Genomic DNA, 21,718 nt, shown 5'->3' on the forward strand with positions numbered 1-21,718 from the left:
ACTTTACTGTAGCATAAGCTTTCGAGAACCACAGCTCTCTTTGTCAGATGCAACTTTACTGTAGCATAAGCTTTCGAGAACCACAGTTCTCTTCGTCAGATGCATGGAGGGTATGAAGAAACTGGTCAGATATATATAGGTGGTGAGAGGAGGGGGGAGTAGATGCAGTCAGTAGTTTCTGATAATAAGATAACCATTCATAGTCTCTATTCAATCCAAGTCTGACAGAGTCAAATTTACATATGAATTCCAATTCAGCAGCTTCCCATTGGATTTTGTTTTTGAAAGGTTTCTGTTGAACTATGGTGACCTTTAAGTCCTTGATGGCGTGTCCTGGTAGATTGAAGTGTTCTCTTACCGGTTTCTGGATATTGCCATTTTTAATGTCAGATTTGTGTCCATTTATTCTTTTGTACAGAGGTTGATTGGTTTTTCCAATGTACAGAGCAGATGGACATAGTTGGCACACGGGGGCATATATCATGTTGGAGGATGAGCAGCTGTAAGCCAGAGATAGTGTAGTTGATGCCATTGTGTCCCGTAATCTTATTTCCTGGGTAGATATGAGGGCAGAGCTGGCATCTGGATCTGTTGCAGGGTCTGGTACCTGTGTTGGCGACTGCTTGCCAATTCATGGTTGTTAGTGAGAAGTCGTTTAAGGTTGGGGGGCTGTCTGTAGGCAAGGAGAGGTCTTCCACCCAGGGCTTGTGAGAGAGAGGCATCGTTTTCCAGGATGGGTTGCAGATCACTGATGATACTTTGGATGGGTTTGAACTGGGAACTATAGGAGACCACCTGTGGTGTTCTGTTGTTAGTTCCTTTAGGTTTGTCCTTGAGCCGGCAGTTTCTGGGTACTAGAGACACTATTTCTCAAATATCCCTGTTCTGTTCCACAGTTTGAACACAGGCATTATCTTGTCTGCGGAGGCTGACTTCCTTGTAATTTGACAAATCAATAGTCGGAATGACCGTTCAACTACCTTGTCTTTCCTTTCCAGCGTTTCATTATGATTCTAACGGAGCACCTTGTGCGGTGTGAAACCGGTGGGATTGATGCAATCACACCTTGGTACAAGAACTGTATAGAGAGGCTGCAACAGATCTTTTTACAGGTGGGTTTCAGATACAACTCAAAGAGCAGCGGAGATTAACTTGACTTGCTCCTTGTGCTTGACAATGTGCTTGATTGACCAGCAGTCCCAAATCTGTGGTCAGATTTCCCTCACCACAGTTGCTATTGTATTCCTTTTTGATGCTGATTCTTCTGCTTCCTCTTGAGGACTTGTGATGGGTGCTCAAAGCAGTCAGCTATTATAACTGAACGTAATTGCTGTTAGCTGTTGACTGTGGAGAGCTATCCTTGCAGCCCCACATTCTTGCTACGATGGTGTCTCCAGCACTTCCCTGGTGTCTTGTAAGCTGAAAAGAGCTACCTATGAAGGAGAGCTCACGTTTCTGGCTGTAAATGGTAGCCACCAGCACTGTACTTGTACTCTGAAGGCGCCCATGAGTATCATCTTTAGCAGGGAATTCCATAGGGTCATCATCCATTCTATGCAGAAATATAAAACCTTAAAAGTCTCTTGTTGGCTTATTTCAATGGATGACTTTGAGGAAGTTTGCCCGTTGATACTTTGCACCCTCAACAGTGATTAAGATGTGGAACTCACTGCCAGAGGCTGTAGTTATGGCTACAAACATAGAAAGCTTTAAAAGGAGATTAGACAGAATCATAGAGGGTAAGTCTATTTGTGGCCAATAGCCATGGTTAATAAAGGGAACCTCCACAGCCAGAGGCAGTGAACCCCTGAATACCAGCGCCAGGAGGCAACTTCAGGGAAAGGCCGTGGCCCCTGTGCCCTGTTGCTGGCTCTCTAAAATAACTGACTGGCCACTGTAGGAGACAGGGTGCTGGGCTAGAGGGGCCTCTGGTCCGATCCAGCAGGGCTCTTCTTACGTTCTTATAAATCTGTAGAGAAAACATGGTGGGAAAGCCACCAGTAATCAGACAGAGCTGTGTAAGCCTGCCTTCAGACAAGACTATCCAGGCCCCTGAGTTATGTCTGAGTTCTAGGTTAGTGGAATAACCACAATTTTGTAGCGCCTGCGAGCGTGGCTGCAGGATAACAGTCCGTATCTGAACTTCTGCCCTCTCCGCAATGGGGGCAAGCAACGAGGGGGAGGGGGGGGAGGTGTCGGTGAGCGTTCTTCGTGCGTCGGTCCCACTGAGCTCGTCGGTGGCAGCCACTAAGATGCCTCTTTCCTGTCTGCAGCATCATCAGATCATCCAGCAGTACATGGTGACCTTAGAGAACCTTCTGTTCACAGCAGAACTGGATCATCACATACTGGCGGTATTCCAGCAATTCTGTGCGCTGCAGGCCTGAGCGGCAACTTCTTTTTGTACAGGACTTGTACAGGACGTCGTCCTTTTTAAAGAAAAGTGGGAGGAGTCAACACACGACATCTTTTAATTTGGAAAATGAGCTTACTGTGCTGTCCTAGATAAAGCTATTCAGTACTCTAACGGGGAAACTGTTTTAGCAGTAGAGGCCTTACTCTAGTTACGACTGCTAGGTGATTGGGATGGAATAATGTGTGGATTTTTTTTATTATTATTATTTTGAAATGGTTTGAATGCTGGCTTCATCATAGCATTTGTTTTGTCTCCCTCAGTGGTTTGTATAAATATAGGAAAAGGTAGAACCGGAGTCGATTTATCTTTGCTTGAGGCTTACGTGAATTGATTCCCTCATTCGAATAATGTGAAGCGAGTCTCGAGACTTGTGTGCCTGACTGGAGAGCAGCTTTTCCAGCGGGTAACATTTTACTCCTTCGGAAAAGCAGCATAGGACTCGTGGAAACACTAAAAAGTCAAGCCTAGAGTATATGTTTGTTATCAAAATTACTTTTCACAGTTGGAGGAAACATGGTTGAAATACAATCGAGATATGTTTTTTAAAAACTGCCTAGTGTGTTTCTTTGGGATTACAGTGCAAGGGAACAATCCCATTCACTCTGAAATATCCTGTAAGAAATAACCGTAGTAGTGACTGGCTGAGCACATTCTGACAGTTGAAAATACTGTTTGTCTGAATGCACATGTGGGGAGGGGGGTGGGCACTAGTGCCATTGCCGAGTCTGTGGCTCAGGTAATGTTTCTAGGGACTTACCCGTGCTCGGCATTGGTGCTTTAAGGAGCTCTCTGCTGTGTTCACAAGGTGGTAAGCATTCCCAAAATTAAATGGCCCTTGGGACAGGACTTTCAGTTCCAGATCTTCCTTTATCAGCAAGAAGGAAACCGTGCATTCAGCAGGCGAGGCAGAATCTGTTTGGCTTTGCCTATGTTTGCGTTCTTGAAGTATGTTACAACCTGTGCAAAACGGCTGTGTGTGTCTAGTTTGCACATCAGTGACCCACGGTAGTGGTGTGCAAACTAAAAGCACGTGTACCTTGCTTTAGATGGGTTGCAGCGTGATTTAAATGAGGCCCCTGAGCCTTTGTGAAATCATAGGAAGAAAGCTGTGCTTCACGAGCCTCCTACTTAAGTTGAGCCAAAGACCACAGCTGCAGTTCATTTCCCTTAACCTTCACCCTTGGGGAGGGGAGCAGAGGAGAAAGGTGGATTTTTAATCGGCTGCCTCACCGTTGTCCTTGACTGTGTGAGGAGAGCTGATGAGCAGTTGTCTCTCCTACCCACCCATTTCCCTGCCTGGAAAAAAGGAAGATGACTGTGACTCAGCCTAAATTATTGCTTGTTTAAGAGTGTTTCTCTACTGCCCCCAAGTATTTCTTGCAATACTATCAAACCTGAAGATTTTCAAACAGTATACAAAGCTAGTGCAAGAAGGAACATTGGAAAATATGGTCTTCTGTTTGTTTCAAGCAGGATAGCTGAGGCAAGAGTGTTACAATAGGATAAAAGTATTTTAAGATGCTGGAAGCATTTCAAGTAGAGGCTGTATTGGAGGTAGTAGATCTGAATTATAATAATATAATTCTAGTTACATTTGATTTATATACCGCCCTTCAGGACAACTTAATGCCCACTCAGAGCGGTTTACAAAGTATGTCGAATCGAATCGAATACCTTTATTGGCATAATAGGACATACATATGCACAGTCAGCACAGAGACAAAAAAAAACCCTTGCCCCATCACTTAAACCATTCTGCTGCTCTTCGATGCACAACGAAGAAATTTAGCCACAGACTCCATGATCCCAGGGTTATGTGCGGGATAGTAAAAGGCGTGTCTTGCTGTCGTCCGATTGACCTTCATGAGTTTGAAGCAACGGTTCTAGATAAATGGCGCGGATATCACAATACAATAAGCAGTACAGGAGAACACGTTCAGTACTTTCTACATCCCTCGAGCCACAGGCACAATACCTTGGGGAGTAAGGAATTTTCTTAAACCTCTCCTATACAGTACCGCAGAAGGAAGAACATTAAAGCGCACTAACATAAACGCTCTCCGAAGGTGAGGGGAAGTCAAACCAGAAAAATACTCTGCCAAAGAACCATTAGAGAAAATCCCCCATCTCATAGGGGAACATCTACCAGAGGCGCGGCTCCTAAGTTCTTGCATCTCAATATCTACAAGTCTTTGTTTAATCAAAGCAAATGCAGACCACTCGGAAAGAAAAACTAATTCATCAAGGCAAAGCCCGATTACGGAGATGTTTTTCTATATCAGCTAACCATGCAGAAGACTGGGATTCAGTTAGCATGTATGCAATAAGACTATTGGGGCTGCTCCTGAAGTGCAAACACAGCCAGAATTTAATTGTTAGAATCCAGGCTTTTGTCTCTAGGCGTCTTTGGTTGGTCTCCAAACAAATAGCTGCATAGGGCACACATGATGGCAGCCCTAAAATTTTCCTTAGAAAAACAGATTGTATTCGTTCGGCTTCTTTATTAAAGGCTGTGATTCATATTGGAATGCCATAGAGCAGTTTAGCACTAATTTTATGGACAAAGTATGTCATTATCCCCACAAAAAAACACCCTGTGAGGTGGGTGGGGCTGAGAAGCTCCAGAGAGCTGTGACTCGCCCAAGGTCACCCAGCTGGCTTCAAGTGGAGGAGTGGGGAATCAAACCCGGCTCTCCAGATTAGAGTCTTGCTGCTCTTAACCACTACACCAAACTGGCTCTCTCTCGGTGCACAATCTGGATTGCTGCAGCCTAGAATCTTTTCCACCTAAACTGTCGATAGCCATGCCTCAATTAGGACTGTTCCAGAAGATGGCCCCTAAACTAGCTCAACTAATAATTGAAGAAAACTGGTAGCGAACTGGGTGACAATTATTCCTGGAGCCCTTTCATTCTGTTTGGCAGTGTAGCTCTACAGGATTGCCTCTCTCCCTGCTCCACATAGACAGTGGCTACTATTTAGCAAAATACTCTGCATACACCTATCCCCTGATGTAAACAGAAGCTTTGCACTGAGAACACTACTCCTCCTCCCATTTCCCAGTATTTGATAACTTCTAATGCCTTTTAAGCAGATCACACTACTTGCTTTAAAATGTGCACTGCTGAATAGATGCTAGGAAACAAACCTCCCATTCAACAAGCCATTTAAATTGTGACGCTGGATCCCAGTTTTTTAACAAAAGGATTTACAAGTGATGCCTATTTTATTGGATAAAAATTTTAACATTAGAAAAGTGCATTTTCTATCAAATCAAGTCCATTACATTTTTTCATACGTTAATTCATAGCCACAGGTTGCACAGGTCTTCTTGTATAAGTCATCTTCTACTACCTCTTCTGCTCCATATTCATGTTGGTGGATACTGGTGTCTTTTTTCCAAACGCTGCTCCTTACAGCTCGACGTAGCTCTAATGCAAAGCAGAAAATTACTTTAGTAAAAGGCAAACAAAGCCAGAGGTTGGCCAAGTTCTGTTTTGTGCCCAGAGACGGCCTGCAGTTTCAGAAGCCCCTCTGAGCATTTAACCCTGGGCCCTGAGCTCCCTTTCTGCTCAAAGGAGGCAGCGGCATTCACAGAAAAGGATCAGATCAGCTCGGACACCGCAGCCGCCCCCCCCCTTAGAAGTTGAGTGGCCCCCACTTTCAGGAGCATGAAAAATTCAGAGAGTTTATTTTCCTAAGAAAAGGTGGCTCAAGTGTTCTGCAAGCAGGCCACGTTTTGGAAAAAAGTATTTTGGAAACGTTAGCCCTTTCATCTAAAATCTTAATTTACAGGGTTTGTTTTTATTTGCCTGCTTTGTAAAACTATCTGAAGATTTACTGTATGCCAGAAGGTGTTAGAACTATTAATGCCTAATATTGATATCATCTGTAAATGTAAAATATGAGTGGTCTGTATTCAGCCATGCAGGTAAGAAAATGCCTTAAGTTTCCCTCAGAGGAAATGGTGATTTCTAATTTCCCCCCCACTGAGCCCCTTGACATTTTGTTCCAGGGGGGTGGGGGGAGGAGACCCTCAGAAACAGTACAGTGGCAATCTGTTGAGTGTGTTTGGGGACCTGCCAAAGAGAAACCCTTTTAAGAAAACTTAACAGTGCTCATTTTTTAAAATGTGGTTGATACAGTCCAGTAAATTTGCAGAAAAAAATCATAAATCCAAAAACACTACTTGTCAAAAGTGTTAGGCATTGTAAAACACAGCCCGCTTCCCTCATGAACTATGTATCAATAAAGTAGGTCAGTGCACTAGGAAATAAAACATTATGCAGTGAAAGATGATGTGAGCATCATCTTTCACTGATTGGAAGTGGGCAAAGATGTTGACTCGACTAGTCCTTTACCTTTAACTTTTTTATCAAACTTTTTCTGCTTCATTTTCTCTCTGTTGTCTTGGCGACATTCCTTGGCTTCTTCTAATGCTTCTTCAGTACCCCAGACTTCAAGAGAGCGCTTTATCACCTGCAGGATGACATGCCTACATATTAAGCCATAAATAATGGATTTTAAGTTAGGCAGGCACCTTCTCTGTGCTGTCTGTGGTCTTGCCACTAACACTGTAACAATAAGGACGGTAGTATTAGGAAGTAATGTGGCTGGAGTTCAGAGAGTTGGTCGTTATGGGACTGCGTGGGTGAAGGAGAGAGCCTTCTAGTTACTTCCAGTTCTATCAAAACATGCTTTAATAAACAGGAAACAAAGACTGTGGACAGACTCCCTGAGCCCTTTCACACTTTGCGCTCCTCCTGCATTTGGTAGCAAGGTAACAATGCTTTATTTGAAGACATACTATTCCAGTTTAACAACAGAAGTTTGCGCACCAAAATGGGATTTTGTTCTAGATATGCCTCCTTTCATCTAAAAGGATTGTAATGAGATGGAGCTCAGCGCAGATCGTTATTTCACATAACTACTGCCAGTTCTGAAACTGAAGCAGCAAGCCATGCTTAGTGCAAGCTGCTGGCATCAAACTCTAATTAAGACTGGCTTGTATGCTTGTGTTCAGACTTCATGAACAGCAGTTTAATCAAAACACAGATTAAGTTTATCCTTTTTAGTGCATACTGACAGCAGGTGCTTTACAAGCAATCATGGGAACCAATAAGTCATTTAAAAACTGTAAATGAACATGACCAAATATATTGTCACATTTTGTGTTTGGTTCCTATTAATACAAACGTCAAGCTATAGATAATGGCGGCCATGTGCTTAGAATGCAGAGAGGACATGGAGGGGGCTTTTGAGAAGTTTCAGTACCTGCAGTTTTAAGTATAGTTTCATGTCACCCCACCGTGGGTTATGAGGGTTTTTCTTCAAAATAAACTTCAGCACTGGTTCTCGCTTGTCTAAATCGCAGTCTTTTAGAAGGTACTCTTGCTTCACTTCTGTTCTTGTTATGAGCTTGTGTTTATCTTCCACATCTCTGAAACAAGATTTCAGTGCAATCATTGAAACAAAGTCCCAGATCTTTTTACTTTAATGATACTGCTCCTTTGGCCAACGCCACACTAATACTACAAAAATAAAAATATAAACCATTTTAAAACGTCCTGGCATTACCACACTTAAAACCCTTTGAATTTAAAAACATAAGCAAAAAACTGGCTATGGTCAGTGTTACTTCTAAATCCACACTTTCCGGAAGTATTTTCACCTTGTCTAGTATGGCCAACCCTTTATTGTCACAGAAAATAGAAATCAACACATCCCTTATACCACGAAAAATGTTCCATTCCAATAAACAATGCTCCAACATTTCTATATATCCAGTAACACAGTCTCAAAGTCTATCGGAATATGGAACCCTTCGTATTTGACCTTGCATAACTTGAGAAGGGACAGAACTTAGTTTTGCAAGCATAAATGCTCTCCTGTATTATGGCAGTTAAAATGTTTTAGTAAAGGCACCTTTGGATAGGATAATCCAAGATACAAAGGACAGCATACCATACAAGCTCTCTGAACTGTGCTCAATAGATCCAAAGTATACAAGCATTCATTCACCAAAGAGCATGCTGCTAACCTTCCCATGCTCCTAACCTTCCCAAGCTCACTAACTTACTAATGTTGAGCCCCAACAACTAGTCTAGTCTCCATTAATTCCCTCCATGGAGTGACATATAAATCAGACTTTAATAAACAGACACCTGTTAGAGCTTTGGAGGCAAATAGAATGGAAATCTCATTTGTAAAGACAGATGGAACAAACATGCCCGATGTCTCCTTGCCTGCCATTTAATTGCCCAATTTATAAAATGTCCTGGATAGGGAAAGATGTTCAGAACTACTGTGGCAGGATCACTGTCAGGGCATAAGGGCCAGACACACCCTGGAACCACGAGTGTAGATGATCCTTGGATTTCCCAGAGGCTAGTTTATGTAAAACCTGAATTCTTCCCACATTTGTATTCAGCTCACTCGATAGTTCCTTCATAGGATTACCTTGGAAATCTTGCCTAAGGCTTACTTCCTTCAAACAGTATTGTGTAATAAAGTCTAGTTTCTCATAAATATTTCCAAGGTTTTTGCAATAAGCATTGTCTGCTTGGCTAATAAATGTAGACTTTCAGGTCTGACTAGGCCTTTCAAGAACTGGTGAAGGAAACTGAAATAAAGGGTCACCATTATTATTTGACACTTCCTTAACACTATTACTTAACACTTGTCATACTGCTGTGATAAGACAGAAACATTACTAGTTGACAAAGGGGCATCCTTCGAAAGGCTCTGAAATCTATTGGTATCACCCAGAGCACAGGAGAAGTCTATCTGGTAAAAAGCTCTCCATTCTACTTCGCTTGCTCAGCGGGGCAATGTTTTCCTGAAAAGGGTGTCCTCTCTTCTTCCCCATCCTAAATATAACATAAGTTAGTTAATATTAATAACTAATTATAGTTGACAATATGCCTAATTAGTATCAATTTGTTTTAAAAACCCTCCCAGCTAAAATAAACTAAAACTGAGTTAAAAATATAAATAAAAAATTAAAATGCAAATGCAAAGCTGCTCTACGGGGGGGCTTCGCTACCTGCCACCAGCCGTCTTCACACTCCCAAGGTCAGCTGGCAGCTTAATGTCCTTTTAAGCAGTTAGACAATACCGTAACATGAAATAAAGAATGAAAACAAACACAGCAAAAACGGACGCAGACAAGCCACTTTCTCTAAACAATGACTAATTGTACTGGGTAACTTTTCTCTCGTAAATGCTGCCTGCCTGACAAACTTTCTGGCCAATACAAGCCCAAAAAAAGAGAAAACAGCTGATCAAAAGAAACTACTTTGCAGCAACTTACTATGTTCCTACAAGCTAATTTCTCTCTCCCTCAAAAGAAACAAAACACAAACAATAAGAAAAAGATTAAAAATATAAGATTAGAGCAAATCGCCAACAAATGCTCCACCCGAGTAACCGGAACTGACCTCCCTGATCTTTTTCCCGCAATGTACGTTCCCTCAAGGAACTTAACCCAGCAGCTATGGATTTAAGTCTCCCTTTGAGTTTTAAGTTAGGAAACACTCCCCCATTGTGGCTTCTCAGGCACTGCACTGGGCACAGTCCTGAAAACTTAAGCACAAAGTCTGTATAATACCTTGCAAGAATGAAAACTGCAGCGGAAATCACTGTTAATACGTACCTGGAAGACCATGGTTCAGCCCCCGGCTTAATACTGGGGAGGACAGGTGCTCAAACACAGCATGCCTAAGCAGGAGGAGTCTGTTGCTGCACAAGAGAATGTTGGTGGATAACGATGCTATAAACCAGCCATCATTTTTGGCTGCCCGCTTCTGGACCTGACGTTACTCCCTGAAGGCACGCACATGCTAAATTCCGCTCACCTCTCCTCATATTTCTGGCTAATACTGACAACTCTCTCGTGGCTCCATTCCTTCAAGGCCACGTTCACAATTTACTAGGGCTTCACTTTCCTTAGCTACATCAAGCCAAAACTTTCCAAATGGCTGATTTACACATAATACTGGAGAATCCAGACTCCTAATTATGATGTAACCCACATAATATAAGAGACACTTCTTTTCCTCTAGAAAAAAATTAACACATTACAAACCTATATTAACATGGCATGTAAATCTCTCTCGGTAGCAACTTCACAATTCTGTGACATCTGTTCCCCGGAGACTTGCCCAAGTCTGGAAGTAGAGTGGTGGTCTACTGAAAATCCTCCTCATTTGGGATGGCCTTAGAATGTAAGAAAAGGGCCTGCTGGGTCAGACCAAAACAGAGCACCAAGATGATAATCCTCTCCTGACATCTGCCTGCCATCAAATGGTACACAAAGGCAGACTGCCTCTAGACATGGAGGTCCATCATTTTCTCTAATCCTCTTTTAAAGCCACGTAAGCCAGTTGCCGTCACTATGTATTGTGGCAGCAAATTCCACACATCCACTGTAATTTGTAAGAAGGGAGTGTTGTTTTTGTCTCTGGAATTTACTGCTGTTCAATTTCTATGAGAGAACCAAAAAAAAAAAATCTATTTTCTCTACTCTGCAGATTTTTTTTTTTAAAAAATGCATCATATTCCTCCCTCCTTAGTCACCTTTCTAAACTAGAACACTCCAAGCATTTTAGCATTTCCTCACACAACTTCACTGGTCTCTGTTAAGCAAGTTATTTGCATGTATGGCATGCTACAACTGAACTTTGTCATCTCCAAATTCTTTTTAAAATAGTATTTAACATTTTTAAAAGGTTTATAATTGCTAACAAGTACGTAGTGACCTTATGGGATTGGAGGACCAGAAGTCAAAGTACATATAGTTTACAAAAACAGCAGGATATAATATATTAATGTTCAGGATGAAAATTAACACAGCTATTTTGCTCAGCTAAACCATTGCTGATTCCGCACACATTGGATAATGCACTTCCAATCTTCTTTATAGATCATTTGGAATGGATTTTTTCGTGTGTGGAACAAAAAATCCACCTCAAACGATTGATGAAGTGCACTGAAAGTGCATTATCCAACGTGTGCGGAATCAGCCCATATGCTATACTAGACGTACGTTTTAGCTGTTCCACATTCTATGTGATTATACAGATTTCATCAGACTTCACTGAACTTAAGCTTCTAAAAGAATATTTATTTTCTACACAGCTGAGAGTAAGTTCTACAGCACAACAGAGTAAAATTAGTACATCAAAAAACCCGTAAACCTTGCTGAAGCATTAGGACTTCGTTAACATCTAGTAAATGGGCCTTTATTTTTCTTCTTTATACCTGCAATTATCACATGTTGCTAGATCAAAGTGGTTCATGAGATACGAGTCCATGAATTCTTTGCCACACTCTTCACATATAAGATAGTCACATTCCAGCACGGGCGCTGTTAGAAACAATGACACAATTTATGCAGTCAAGAAGAGTCAAATACCATATATTAAAGTATTTCTGTATCTAGCCATAAAAAAGATAGAGCAAGACCAAAATGGAATCCCAGTAGGACAGACGGTTCATCTGCACATTGGCTGTACATCCCCCTGTAGAAGCTGCCCACATGCTGGCCAGGTGTGACTGCGCAGCCCACCACTCAGTGATCATTTATTTATTTACGTCACTTATACCTCCTTTTTCTCCCCAGTGGGGACTCAAAACAGCTTACCTTGTTCTGCTTGCCTCCATTTTATCCTCACAACATCCCTGTGAGGTAGGTAGGTTAGGCTGACAATGTGACCCAAGGTCACCCAGCAAGTTTCACGTTACAGGTAAATGCAACCACGTAGCTTTACAATCTATGAATCTTTCATTTTATGATTAATTTTTGTCTAAATAAAGTTGATAGCGAATGCTTTATACTGTGCATTTCATACTTTGCAGCCAACTTAGCATAGAAAAAATGCATCTGTTTCACTTGGCTTTTCGGTTGCTGGATACTGAGTACTGCTGCCTCTAGAGAGACAACTAATCATTAAGCTCTCTGCTGGGCAAGCACCACTGAAATGAACAGAACCTGCAAATGTTTCTATTCGTTTTAATGGGGCTTGTGTATGAGGACTACCTGGAGCCCCACACCCTAAAAAGCCAATTCTCCAGAAGCAAGACAGTTGAAGCGCCTCAGAACGAGAGCCCGGGGGGGGGGGGGGGGTCTACTGGCACAATAAAAAATCAGCAGGCTAAAAAAAATAAAGCACTTAAAGGTCTTTATTCCTTTTACTTCTCCTGCAAGGAGGAAACATAAATAGGAGTACAACATGGACAAGGGAAGTCATGAAAAGGTTTCTCGGTTAAAAAAAACCTGTACAAGTGACAGAACGAAGGTGGTTTGGGATCAAACAGTGCCGCTCTCCACAGAGTTACTCTTAAGACCACTGACTTCAATAGATGTAGAAAGGTGCAACGCTGCTCAAGACCACCACTGCAAGGCCGTTAATTTGAGTTCTGGACTAGGCAGGACTCAAGTTACCCAAAGAAACACACCAGCAAGAGCCTCACTGTCACCCAAATAGGAGGTCTCTTTAATTAGCTGGGGGGATTAGCATTAAGGAGGAATCTCCACCAACGTTTATGGGGATTATTCCCTTAAAGAACTTTCAAAGTACATCAGGCGGATGTTCAACAGGAAAGGTATTTTTTACTAAAAGAGAAATAAAAAGGGTAATAACACAAATACACACAGCACACACACAAAGCTAGCTAAGAAAACAGAGAGGAAAATGGGGGAGAGTAATTTGGGGTAGGGTGATAATTACCAGTCCTGAAGAAGAGGTCTGAAGGAGTGGCAGCAAAATGACCAGCGTTTCACGGAGAGAAGAGAGTACTCAGACATATACGAGGGTGCATGTATGGGTCCAGAGCTCACACACAGAGCACACGGCTGGGGGAGTCTAAGGCAAAATGTGTTCAGGGGCAAAACAGACATCTCTGCCTCAAAGACAATGGCTTGATGGCTTGTCCAGAGGTTGGGACAATAAGTTTAGGAGAGGTTTAACGGCTCTACCTGCAGTAGGCTAAAGGTGTGAATGGGGCTTCATGACCCAGCAATTGTTGGACAGGGAGAGCTATCAGATTCAATGAATAGGTGGGTGGAGGAAGAGAATCAGGGCACTGACGGGATTAGCTAGGAGTTCTTGGGAGACCTCTTTGTTCTGACTTAAGTGCTTCTCCAGGGCGTGGAGGGGTAGCCAGTCAATCAGTCCACCTATGACTCACATTCTGCTAATTTTCCATCTCCAGCTGGGCTGGTATCCATTCTGCCTGGCTGGGCAGTGTTTTTGTGCTTACGGCATCTGAGGAAGCGGTTTACGATATTCCATACCCATAAACCGTCCTTTTCAGCATGAGGAAGGGTCTGGCTGCTAACATCACTTCTCCCATGACCTTAGTTAATTCCATCCTGTCTTCTATCAGATGACTCAGCAGCATCCCCCTACTGCACTTGCCGTCTCCAGGCACCTGAGTCCGTCATCCTTAAGGTGGCACCTTTTTCTGTGTCTGACAAGAAGGGCTATTCACTGCATGATGCTATACAAAGCGGCTTTCTCTTCTAACCTATAAGCAGCACCATGCATTCAGAAGTGCTTTCCAACAGTAAACAGCAATGCTCGTGCAGCCTGATGCTATGGCAGGAAAGCCCTGGACTGCAGCCACGGGGCCCACGTTCTGCTTTCTAGCTACCTTCCCAGCCCTATTAGGGCCAAGTTACCTGTTACAAAGTAGATGTGCATTTCTTTTCCAGTCCCGTGGAATTTCCCGCCCACAGGAATTTTAAGTGGGCAACTGGAGCAGGAGGGACGGCTTACCCCTTCCTCTGCCTGTTCACTCTTCACCTATCCACCCCGTGCGTTCACATGGAAGTGCTTTCCAGTGGTAAACAGCACAGAGAGACAGAAACAAAACTCAGACCAGCACTTTAGAGACGGAAAAAAATTATTTCTGCTTAAGATTTTCCGAGGCCAAGCTCACTTCAGCAGATAAGGTTTCTAAAGTGCCATTGGCCTGCTGTTTTATTTTGTTACTACTGATGTTAAGGAGCCCTTCACATATACATACACATCCAAGTGCCTTATACTGAAAGCCACCGACAGTTTGTATGGACAATACTGACCTGGACGGGCCCATCAAGGTCAGTACTGTCCATGCAGACTGTCAGTGGCTTTCCAGGGTCTCGGGTAAAGGTCTTTCACGTCACTCACTATCTAACCATTTCAACTGGAAATGCTGGGGATTGAATCAAGGACTTTCTGTGCACAAAGCAGATGCTCTTCGACTGAGCCACGGCTTCCTCCTCTGCCCGAGGGCAGCATTTTGCAGAGGAGCTTGCTTGGGGGCGGGGGGGGGGGGGGAGAAACCACGACACTCAGTTACAAAACAGAAAGCAGCACAGAGCAGTGCGTAGTGCCTGTCTGGGTAACAGGCGCAAAATCATTTCCATCCATCGTTCAAATATTTCAGGCTTCTTTTGTATATCCACAAGGGATAATGGGCAATTTCCCCTCCATTCCTCTTTTCCTTTCGCGCCATCTTCTTGAAAACTTAACAGTTACCAGCAACAGCTATTGCTTCAACATTCATCACCATTTACCTGGGGGGTGAACAATTTTCTCTGCCAGGTGTTGCTCCTCTTCTTCTTCCTCCAGAAAGAATCCTCCCCCAGTATCTGTTACTTTAGGAGGCACTTTAACTTTAGAACTGCCTGAAAGGATGGGAAAAGCGTCACATACATACATATAATTAAAAGGAACTTTGCTATTAATACATGAAATTATTCTTGAGAGCTCTTTACAAAAGAGATGCATCTCACCATGCTTGTGTGCCAGCATGAATTCCAGAGCCCCCCCAAAGGGCAATTAACTTCAAAAAGACAGCAGGTTGACTGCTGTTAAGGGGCATGGGGCATATATGGTCTACAGCTCACATTATCTCTTATATGGGGAATTTACCCTCCATAGAGAAAGCCATTCAGTAACACTCTCTTTTAATATAATTGTATTATTCTGCATCAGGATTTTTTATTATCTTAACAATTTTGACAACATGGGAGTGTTGGTAAAGAGTTTCTTCTTGTTTGCTGAGGTGAGCAAACTTCCTAGCCAAGAGATTAAACTAATTAGATTTAACTGATGACACCTCCTGTTCAGATGTAATGAGGAGCCCTGCATTTCCCAATTCCTCTGGAGCTTTAATTTTTTGAAAGTCAGCATGGAGACCGCCTCAAAGCACAGTGTCTACTGCCATCTTTAATCTCTTAAGATCTGTACAGAAGCAGGACCGATCATGCAGTATTTTTCTTTCACTGAACCTGCACAAGCATCTAGCCTATGATTCTACCCAGGGTGTTTTTTCAGCGGGAACGTGGTGGGACGGAGTTCCGGAACCTCTTGAAAATGGTCACATGGCAATCTAAACTCCCCTCTGTCTGGAGATCAGGGGGCAGGGCCACCAGACATGTGACCATTTTCTCCAAGGGCAACCCGCTGAGTTCCACCACCTCTTTTCCCAATTTAACCCCAATCTTTTTCTTGAACCCAATTTTTAGTCTATTTTTCCCTTGTACATAATGTTTCTTTTGGTTTTGTTTGTCCTGTCCATTCCCACTAACCTCCAATCCATTTTTCAATGATTAGACGTTCATCATAACTGAACCACTCCTCCCCACCTTCATTTCCCCCTTCCTGGTTTTGTTTTGTTCTCCTTCTTTAAATCATCAATTTCGTATCACTATATCAACCTACTGTTGTAATAATAGGTGCAGCAGGTTCTCTGAATTCCCAGCATTCATATTAAAAAAGCACAGAGCTTTTTTTCAGCTGGAACGCGTTGGAACGGAGTTCCAGCACCTTTTAAAAATGGTCACATGGCCAGTGGCCCCGCCCCCTGATCTCCCGACAGAGGGGAGTTTAGACTGCCCTCCACGAGGGCAATCTAAACTCCCCTCTGTCAGGAGATCAGGGGGCGGGGCCACCGGCCATGTGACCATTTTCGCCGAGGGCAATTTAACCTTTAAAAAACTCCCCCCTTGTTCCAGCCGACCCAAAGTGACGTCATTGTGCGGTCTTGAGTTCCACCACCTCTTTTCCCAGGAAAAAAGCCCTGATTCTACCAACGGAAGTAGAAGTCTGTGGTCCACAACTCCTGAAGCGAAGGTAATTTGTAACCCATACAAAGGTAAGGAAGTTCTCTCTTGATTCAAGGTCAAGCAAAAGTGTGATATTAAATATGTATCTGCGTTTTTAAATTTTGATACTGCCTATCAAAGCTACCTTCCAAATGTTATTCATCATGTTGCTGTATTACTGCAAGCTCGCAGTAATAGTAACAGGCCTTAAGCCTAACTCACTATTACTAAAAAAAAAAAAAAAAGCGTTTTACAAGGCTGATGTAGAGAGGTAGGCTAGACGTTATGGTACAGCAGCACCCAAGACCACAGAATGGCTGAGACAACCGCTGACACTAAAATAGGATAGGTAACACCACAAACCTTGATTTTGTTCATTTGGGTTTTCCCACAGAGTTGAGTTTAGGACAGTGGTCATCAACCAATGGGTCACAATGACTAGATGGGTCATGGAGCACCTCCTGCTGAGTGACAAGCCCTCACACAGTATTGGGGATATTTGCTAGTTGTTGTAGCAAAGTTGCACAGTTAGAAAAGTGTGGAAACCCATGTGTTGAAACTCTCCAAGCCAGTATACTACAACAGATAAAACTGCATTTTTGTAGCAGCAGAAAACAGACACCTAATCTAAATAACACTATTGCCTATTTCAAGCGGCCAGCTAATTCAGTTGCACGTGAGTAAGAGTATGAGAGCGTGGGTGTGCCTCTGGCCTGTTTGCACAGGAGAGATCTGCAGAAGCACCTTGCTTCTTGCAAGACCCCGAGGGGAGAGAACAGAAGCGCACAAAAAAAGTAGTCAGAAAAAAGCTTCTAGGAGAAGCATCACTCGTGTACGGTCTGATTCTCGAGCAAAGGGGAAAACAGCACCCCTCTCAGTGTCCAGGCATCGCAAATCGCCTCTATTCCAACACCTGCACGCCAGGAGCGATTTCAGCAGAGCCTCCTCCGAAGATCTTGAAAGTGTTTGGGGGCAAGAGCAATGCTTACGGGAGGGGATGTTTAAGATTTCGTACAACGCTGCAAAAACAAACCTTCACCAATGGCAGGATAAGGCCGAGTAGCCAGCCTGGCCTGCCTCAGCATCAGGGCCCGCTGACGACTCCGTTCAATCTTCGCCCTCATCGCGGCAGAGAGTGGGGGGGTTCCCCCCGCAGGAGGCAGGGCATCCATGACCAGGTTCAGAGTCAGAAATCTAGAAACAAAAGGGGGAAAACCAGAGATGCTTCTGGAAGGGAAGTTACCAACCAGGCCCATAGCAAGAAGCTGCAGGGGCTATTCCTCCCTCCAAACACTCTGTGCTCACTTAATACTGTTTGCTTAATGGAGTGCCCACAACCTATCAATGGGACTAGGTAAAGGTAGGTAAAGGTAGTCCCCTGTGCAAGCACCGAGTCATTACTGACATGTGGGGGGACGTCGCATCACAACATTGTCTTGGCAGACTATTTTTTTTTACAGGGTGGTTTGCCATTGCCTTCCCCAGTCATCTACACTTTACCCCCAGGAAACTGGGTACTCATTTTATCAACCTTGGAAGGATGGAAGGCCGAGTCAACCTTGAGCCAGCTACCTGAACCCGGCTTCTGCCAGGATCGAACTCAGGCTGTGAGCAGAGCTTGGGCTGCAGTACTGCAGCTTTAGCACACTGTGCCGCAGGGCTCTACCTTTCCTTTTACCTAATTTACATGGGTTCTCCTTGTTTTAACTCTTCCCATCAAAGCACACAGATGCTTCTTTTAGAATTTAATGTTTATTCTTTTTTGAAATAAACAATTAGTATTAACAAGTATTAACTCTTCTAACATCTATTGATTTAGAATCAGATTTACTATGAAAGGCATTGCATTTTCAATAAGCACATGTACAAATATATTTTTCTCAGCTACATCTTCACGAGATTTCTTTCAGCAAACCCCCAACTCCTAATCTGGGTGGCATCTTTTATACTAATTGACATGTGCTATCTACTGAGAAATCGAAGATCTTTTACATATGACATCAATATAAAAATACAATTGATTTTAGTTTTAACTGATCATTCTCAGACTTTCAATCGTGTGACATTCTACCTGGCCACAAAGTAATGCTATGTCCAGATGCAAGATAAGCTAAATAAATCATTAGAAGGTGACAGGAAAAGTTAAGCAGATCATCATCGGTCCATTTTAACAACTCAAGAACCATTTAACCATTTAACCATTACTTTTAATTGGTTGTCAAAGATGACAGGAATATCTGTAGTTATACAACATGTTAAAAGACTATATTAATATTCATACATAGTTCAGCAGAATACATGTGCACTACCATATATAATGTTGTACTCTAATCTATATTTCCGTTATACATCTAGCACAACAAACAACATTAATGCTTTTGCAAGTATTCTACAGGTATGCTGATCTTGTCAATGCAGCACCTGCCTTTTATCAAAATGGATTTATGAGCTACATTCTTCTGACGTCAGAAATCAGAACCATTTCTTTTTTCATTATGCAAAAGAGTCATACGTTTCTCACAGCACACGTGAGAGCAAGTATGAAAAACAAGCTGGACCCAAGAGGGTAAAAAGAAATTTGAAAAAGTTCACTTTTCCTTCTGCTAGGAGCTAAGAAGGGTCAGCCCTTAGTACTTGACAACACTTTACACACAGAGAAATACATGCAGAAGGCATTTAGCTCCCCCCAAATCAATCTGTCTAGCCTCACATAGAACCCTCAGCCCAAATGCTACACTTTATCAGCATTTTTACTTATGAAACTCCCTAAGATGATCAACGGGAAAAAGTAATGCTTAAAATACTGTGTGGTCCATTTCTGAATCATTTTGACCAAGTCACAGTGATGGATATTGGCAACATGTGTGAAGGCTTTCCACAAATGACACAAAACTGAATTATTCAGGAGGGCTTTCCACCCAGATTATAAGGCTGTGTCGTAAGAAGTAGCTTAGAGAGATGAAACGGTAAGGACTTGGACTATATGCTACTTTGTTGCATACTGTCTGCTGATGTAGACATGCGCCTACTAGGGAGTTTGCACGTTGCTAAACATGCAATGTAAATTAGTTATGCTTTATTTCAGGAAGATTTCATCTCTGTGCTTGGTTATATCTTGGGTTTTGGTTTTTTTTCAAATTTTCTGCTATCCTACCTCATTGTATCTCTTTTACTGAATGTCCTAACTACTGATCATTATTGTACTTTGCTCAATGAATGTCCTAGCTGTTTAATTGTATTTTCACTTGCACTGTGTAATCTGCCTTGGATCTCAGTAAAAAAGGCAGCCTATAAATGAAGGAATGTTAACTCGCCTGTGGAAACGTGGCCCAAAATACACTATGTACATATAAAGTGTCTCTCTCTCTAACCTAGGAAGGACCCCCAGTGCATGCATCTGACAAAGTGGGCTCCAATCTACAAAAACAAAGACTTCTTGTTTTACCATCTGTATGACTCTTGTCATCTTTGCTACGATACTGAACAGACTTATTGCAATTACGTAACTTGTTCACCACTCTGGGTGAAGCACTGATTTGTCTAGAAGAGTGGTATATAAGTGCAGTTATTATTGTTATCATTATCTTGCTCAATGCTGATTTTGTTAGCGCCTTGAGCACGCAAACGGACAAAGCAGCGCAAGCCCATTTTATTTCACCTTTCTAAGTCCAGTGAAGTCCGGAATGCCCTGCAAACAGAGCGCCATCCTCAGGTCTGGCAGCGGGCAGGGACGGGCAACAAACACTGGGCTGCCTCCCTTTCCTTTTGGAGCCCCTTAGGCCACACGCAGCCCAAACCCGGAGGCACGTCGGAGCGACGCAACGTCACAGGCGCCAGGTGCGGCACAAGCAGCTGACCGCGGAACAGATGTGGGCCAATCGGCGCCCTCCGTCGCCTCGGTTTCCTCCCTGTTTAGAACCCCACACACACACCCCCAAACGTACAGACTCCGCGGCCTCCCCCTCCCAAGGCGCAGCAACCCCTCCAGCCGCCGCCGCCGCCGCCGCCGCGGATCTTACTTCGGCACAACGACGCTCGTCTTCGCCCAAGCTCTGCACGCATGCGCCGAAGCGCGCAGCCTTGTTATGCGGAACGCGCGTGACGCGAGGGCGCGCCCGCCCGCGCACTCGCCCTTCCCTACCCTGCTTCTCTCTTCGTGAACGCGCGGCGGCGGCGGCGAGAGAAAGGGAATTCCCTGCGCGCCTCGCCGGGCGGCCGCCGCTTCAGCTTCCCCGCAGGGCGCGAAGGAGGCGGCCCGGTGGAGGCGCGAGGCGCCGCCCTGGTGGCCCCTGGGCGCCCTTCCGCGCAGTCCGGAGGGGAACGACTGCGGCTGGGGCCGGCTCATGCCTCACGCCGAAGCGCCGCTGCTCTGGTCGACGACCCGGAGGAGGGCCCCGGCGGCGCGACGCCTCCTCAGGCCGGGGCCGTGCCGGGCTTCTTCCCGTGACCGGGGGGTGGGGGGTGGGGGGTCGCTCGCCGCCTCCGCCGCCGCGCGGTCCCCAGCGGGAGCCCCGCCCCGAGTCTCGAAGGGCGGCCGGCTCGGCCCGAGCCTTAAACCGCCGCAGGACTTGGGCCCGCCCCGGAGGGAGCAGAGCCGCCGCCCGAGGAGGGAGGGCCGCCCCCCGCCGCCGCATCGCCTCCCGCGAACCCCCCGAGCCCAGCGCAGCGCCCCGGCCGCCCCCCGTAAAAGGCACCCGCCACCAGCTACGCATGATTTATTTCATTTATAGCCGGCGCTCCCTGGAAGCAGGCTCAGAGAGGCTCCGCAACATATAAATACTGATAATAAAAACATGCACATCGGTGCCAGTCGTATAACGCTGCGCTAGAATAAAAGAAACTCGGTGGGAGTTAGGGTTGCCAGCTCCAGACTGGGTAATTCCTGGAGATTTGGGGGGTACAGCCTGGAGGGGGGGGGGGGTCGAGGAGGGGAGGGGCCCCAGAGGGCAATAGTGACTTGGAGCCCTGGGGGCCAGCATAATGCCTCTCCCTAATAACAACAACAACACTGGATTTATACACCGCCCTTCAGGACAACACCCACTCACAGCAGTGTACAAAGAGTGTGGTAGTTATCCCCACAACAATCACCCTATGAAGTGGGTGGGGCTGAGAGAGCTGTGACTGACCCAAGGCCCCCAGTTGGCTTCAAGCGGAGGAGTGAGGAATCAAACCCGGTTCTCCGGGTTAGAGTCCCCTTGCTCTTA

General features: G+C 44.4%; 2 protein-coding genes across 4 annotated transcripts in view; one reads left to right on the forward strand and one right to left on the reverse strand.

The window, feature by feature from the left end:
* The window catches only part of NCBP1 (nuclear cap binding protein subunit 1), a 34,222-nt gene extending 31,263 nt beyond the window's left edge, over positions 1-2,959 (forward strand). For both annotated transcript variants that reach the window (XM_054986760.1, XM_054986761.1), the window contains 2 exons: positions 999-1,112; positions 2,274-2,959. In XM_054986760.1, the coding sequence (XP_054842735.1) occupies positions 999-1,112; positions 2,274-2,387 (228 nt within the window). In that variant the 3' untranslated portion in view covers positions 2,388-2,959. The remainder of the gene's footprint in view (positions 1-998; positions 1,113-2,273) is intronic.
* A 1,003-nt stretch (positions 2,960-3,962) lies between these two features.
* XPA (XPA, DNA damage recognition and repair factor) lies at positions 3,963-20,949 on the reverse strand. Of its 2 annotated transcripts, XM_054987358.1 has the most exons (8): positions 20,531-20,949; positions 17,545-17,705; positions 14,979-15,089; positions 11,678-11,783; positions 7,691-7,856; positions 6,778-6,895; positions 5,703-5,847; positions 3,963-4,299 (listed from the first exon to the last, which is right to left on the reverse strand). In XM_054987358.1, exons 1-8 carry the CDS (start codon positions 20,854-20,856, stop codon positions 4,278-4,280), a joined length of 1,155 nt encoding a protein of 384 aa, XP_054843333.1. In that variant the 5' UTR covers positions 20,857-20,949; the 3' UTR covers positions 3,963-4,277. The 2 variants fall into 2 exon arrangements, with proteins under 2 accessions (XP_054843333.1, XP_054843334.1); XM_054987359.1 differs by having other exon boundaries at positions 3,963-5,847.
* Positions 20,950-21,718: the final 769 nt, after the last annotated feature.

The sequence above is a fragment of the Eublepharis macularius genome, chromosome 8 (genome assembly GCF_028583425.1).
Source record: "Eublepharis macularius isolate TG4126 chromosome 8, MPM_Emac_v1.0, whole genome shotgun sequence".
Classification (NCBI taxonomy): domain Eukaryota; kingdom Metazoa; phylum Chordata; class Lepidosauria; order Squamata; family Eublepharidae; genus Eublepharis; species Eublepharis macularius.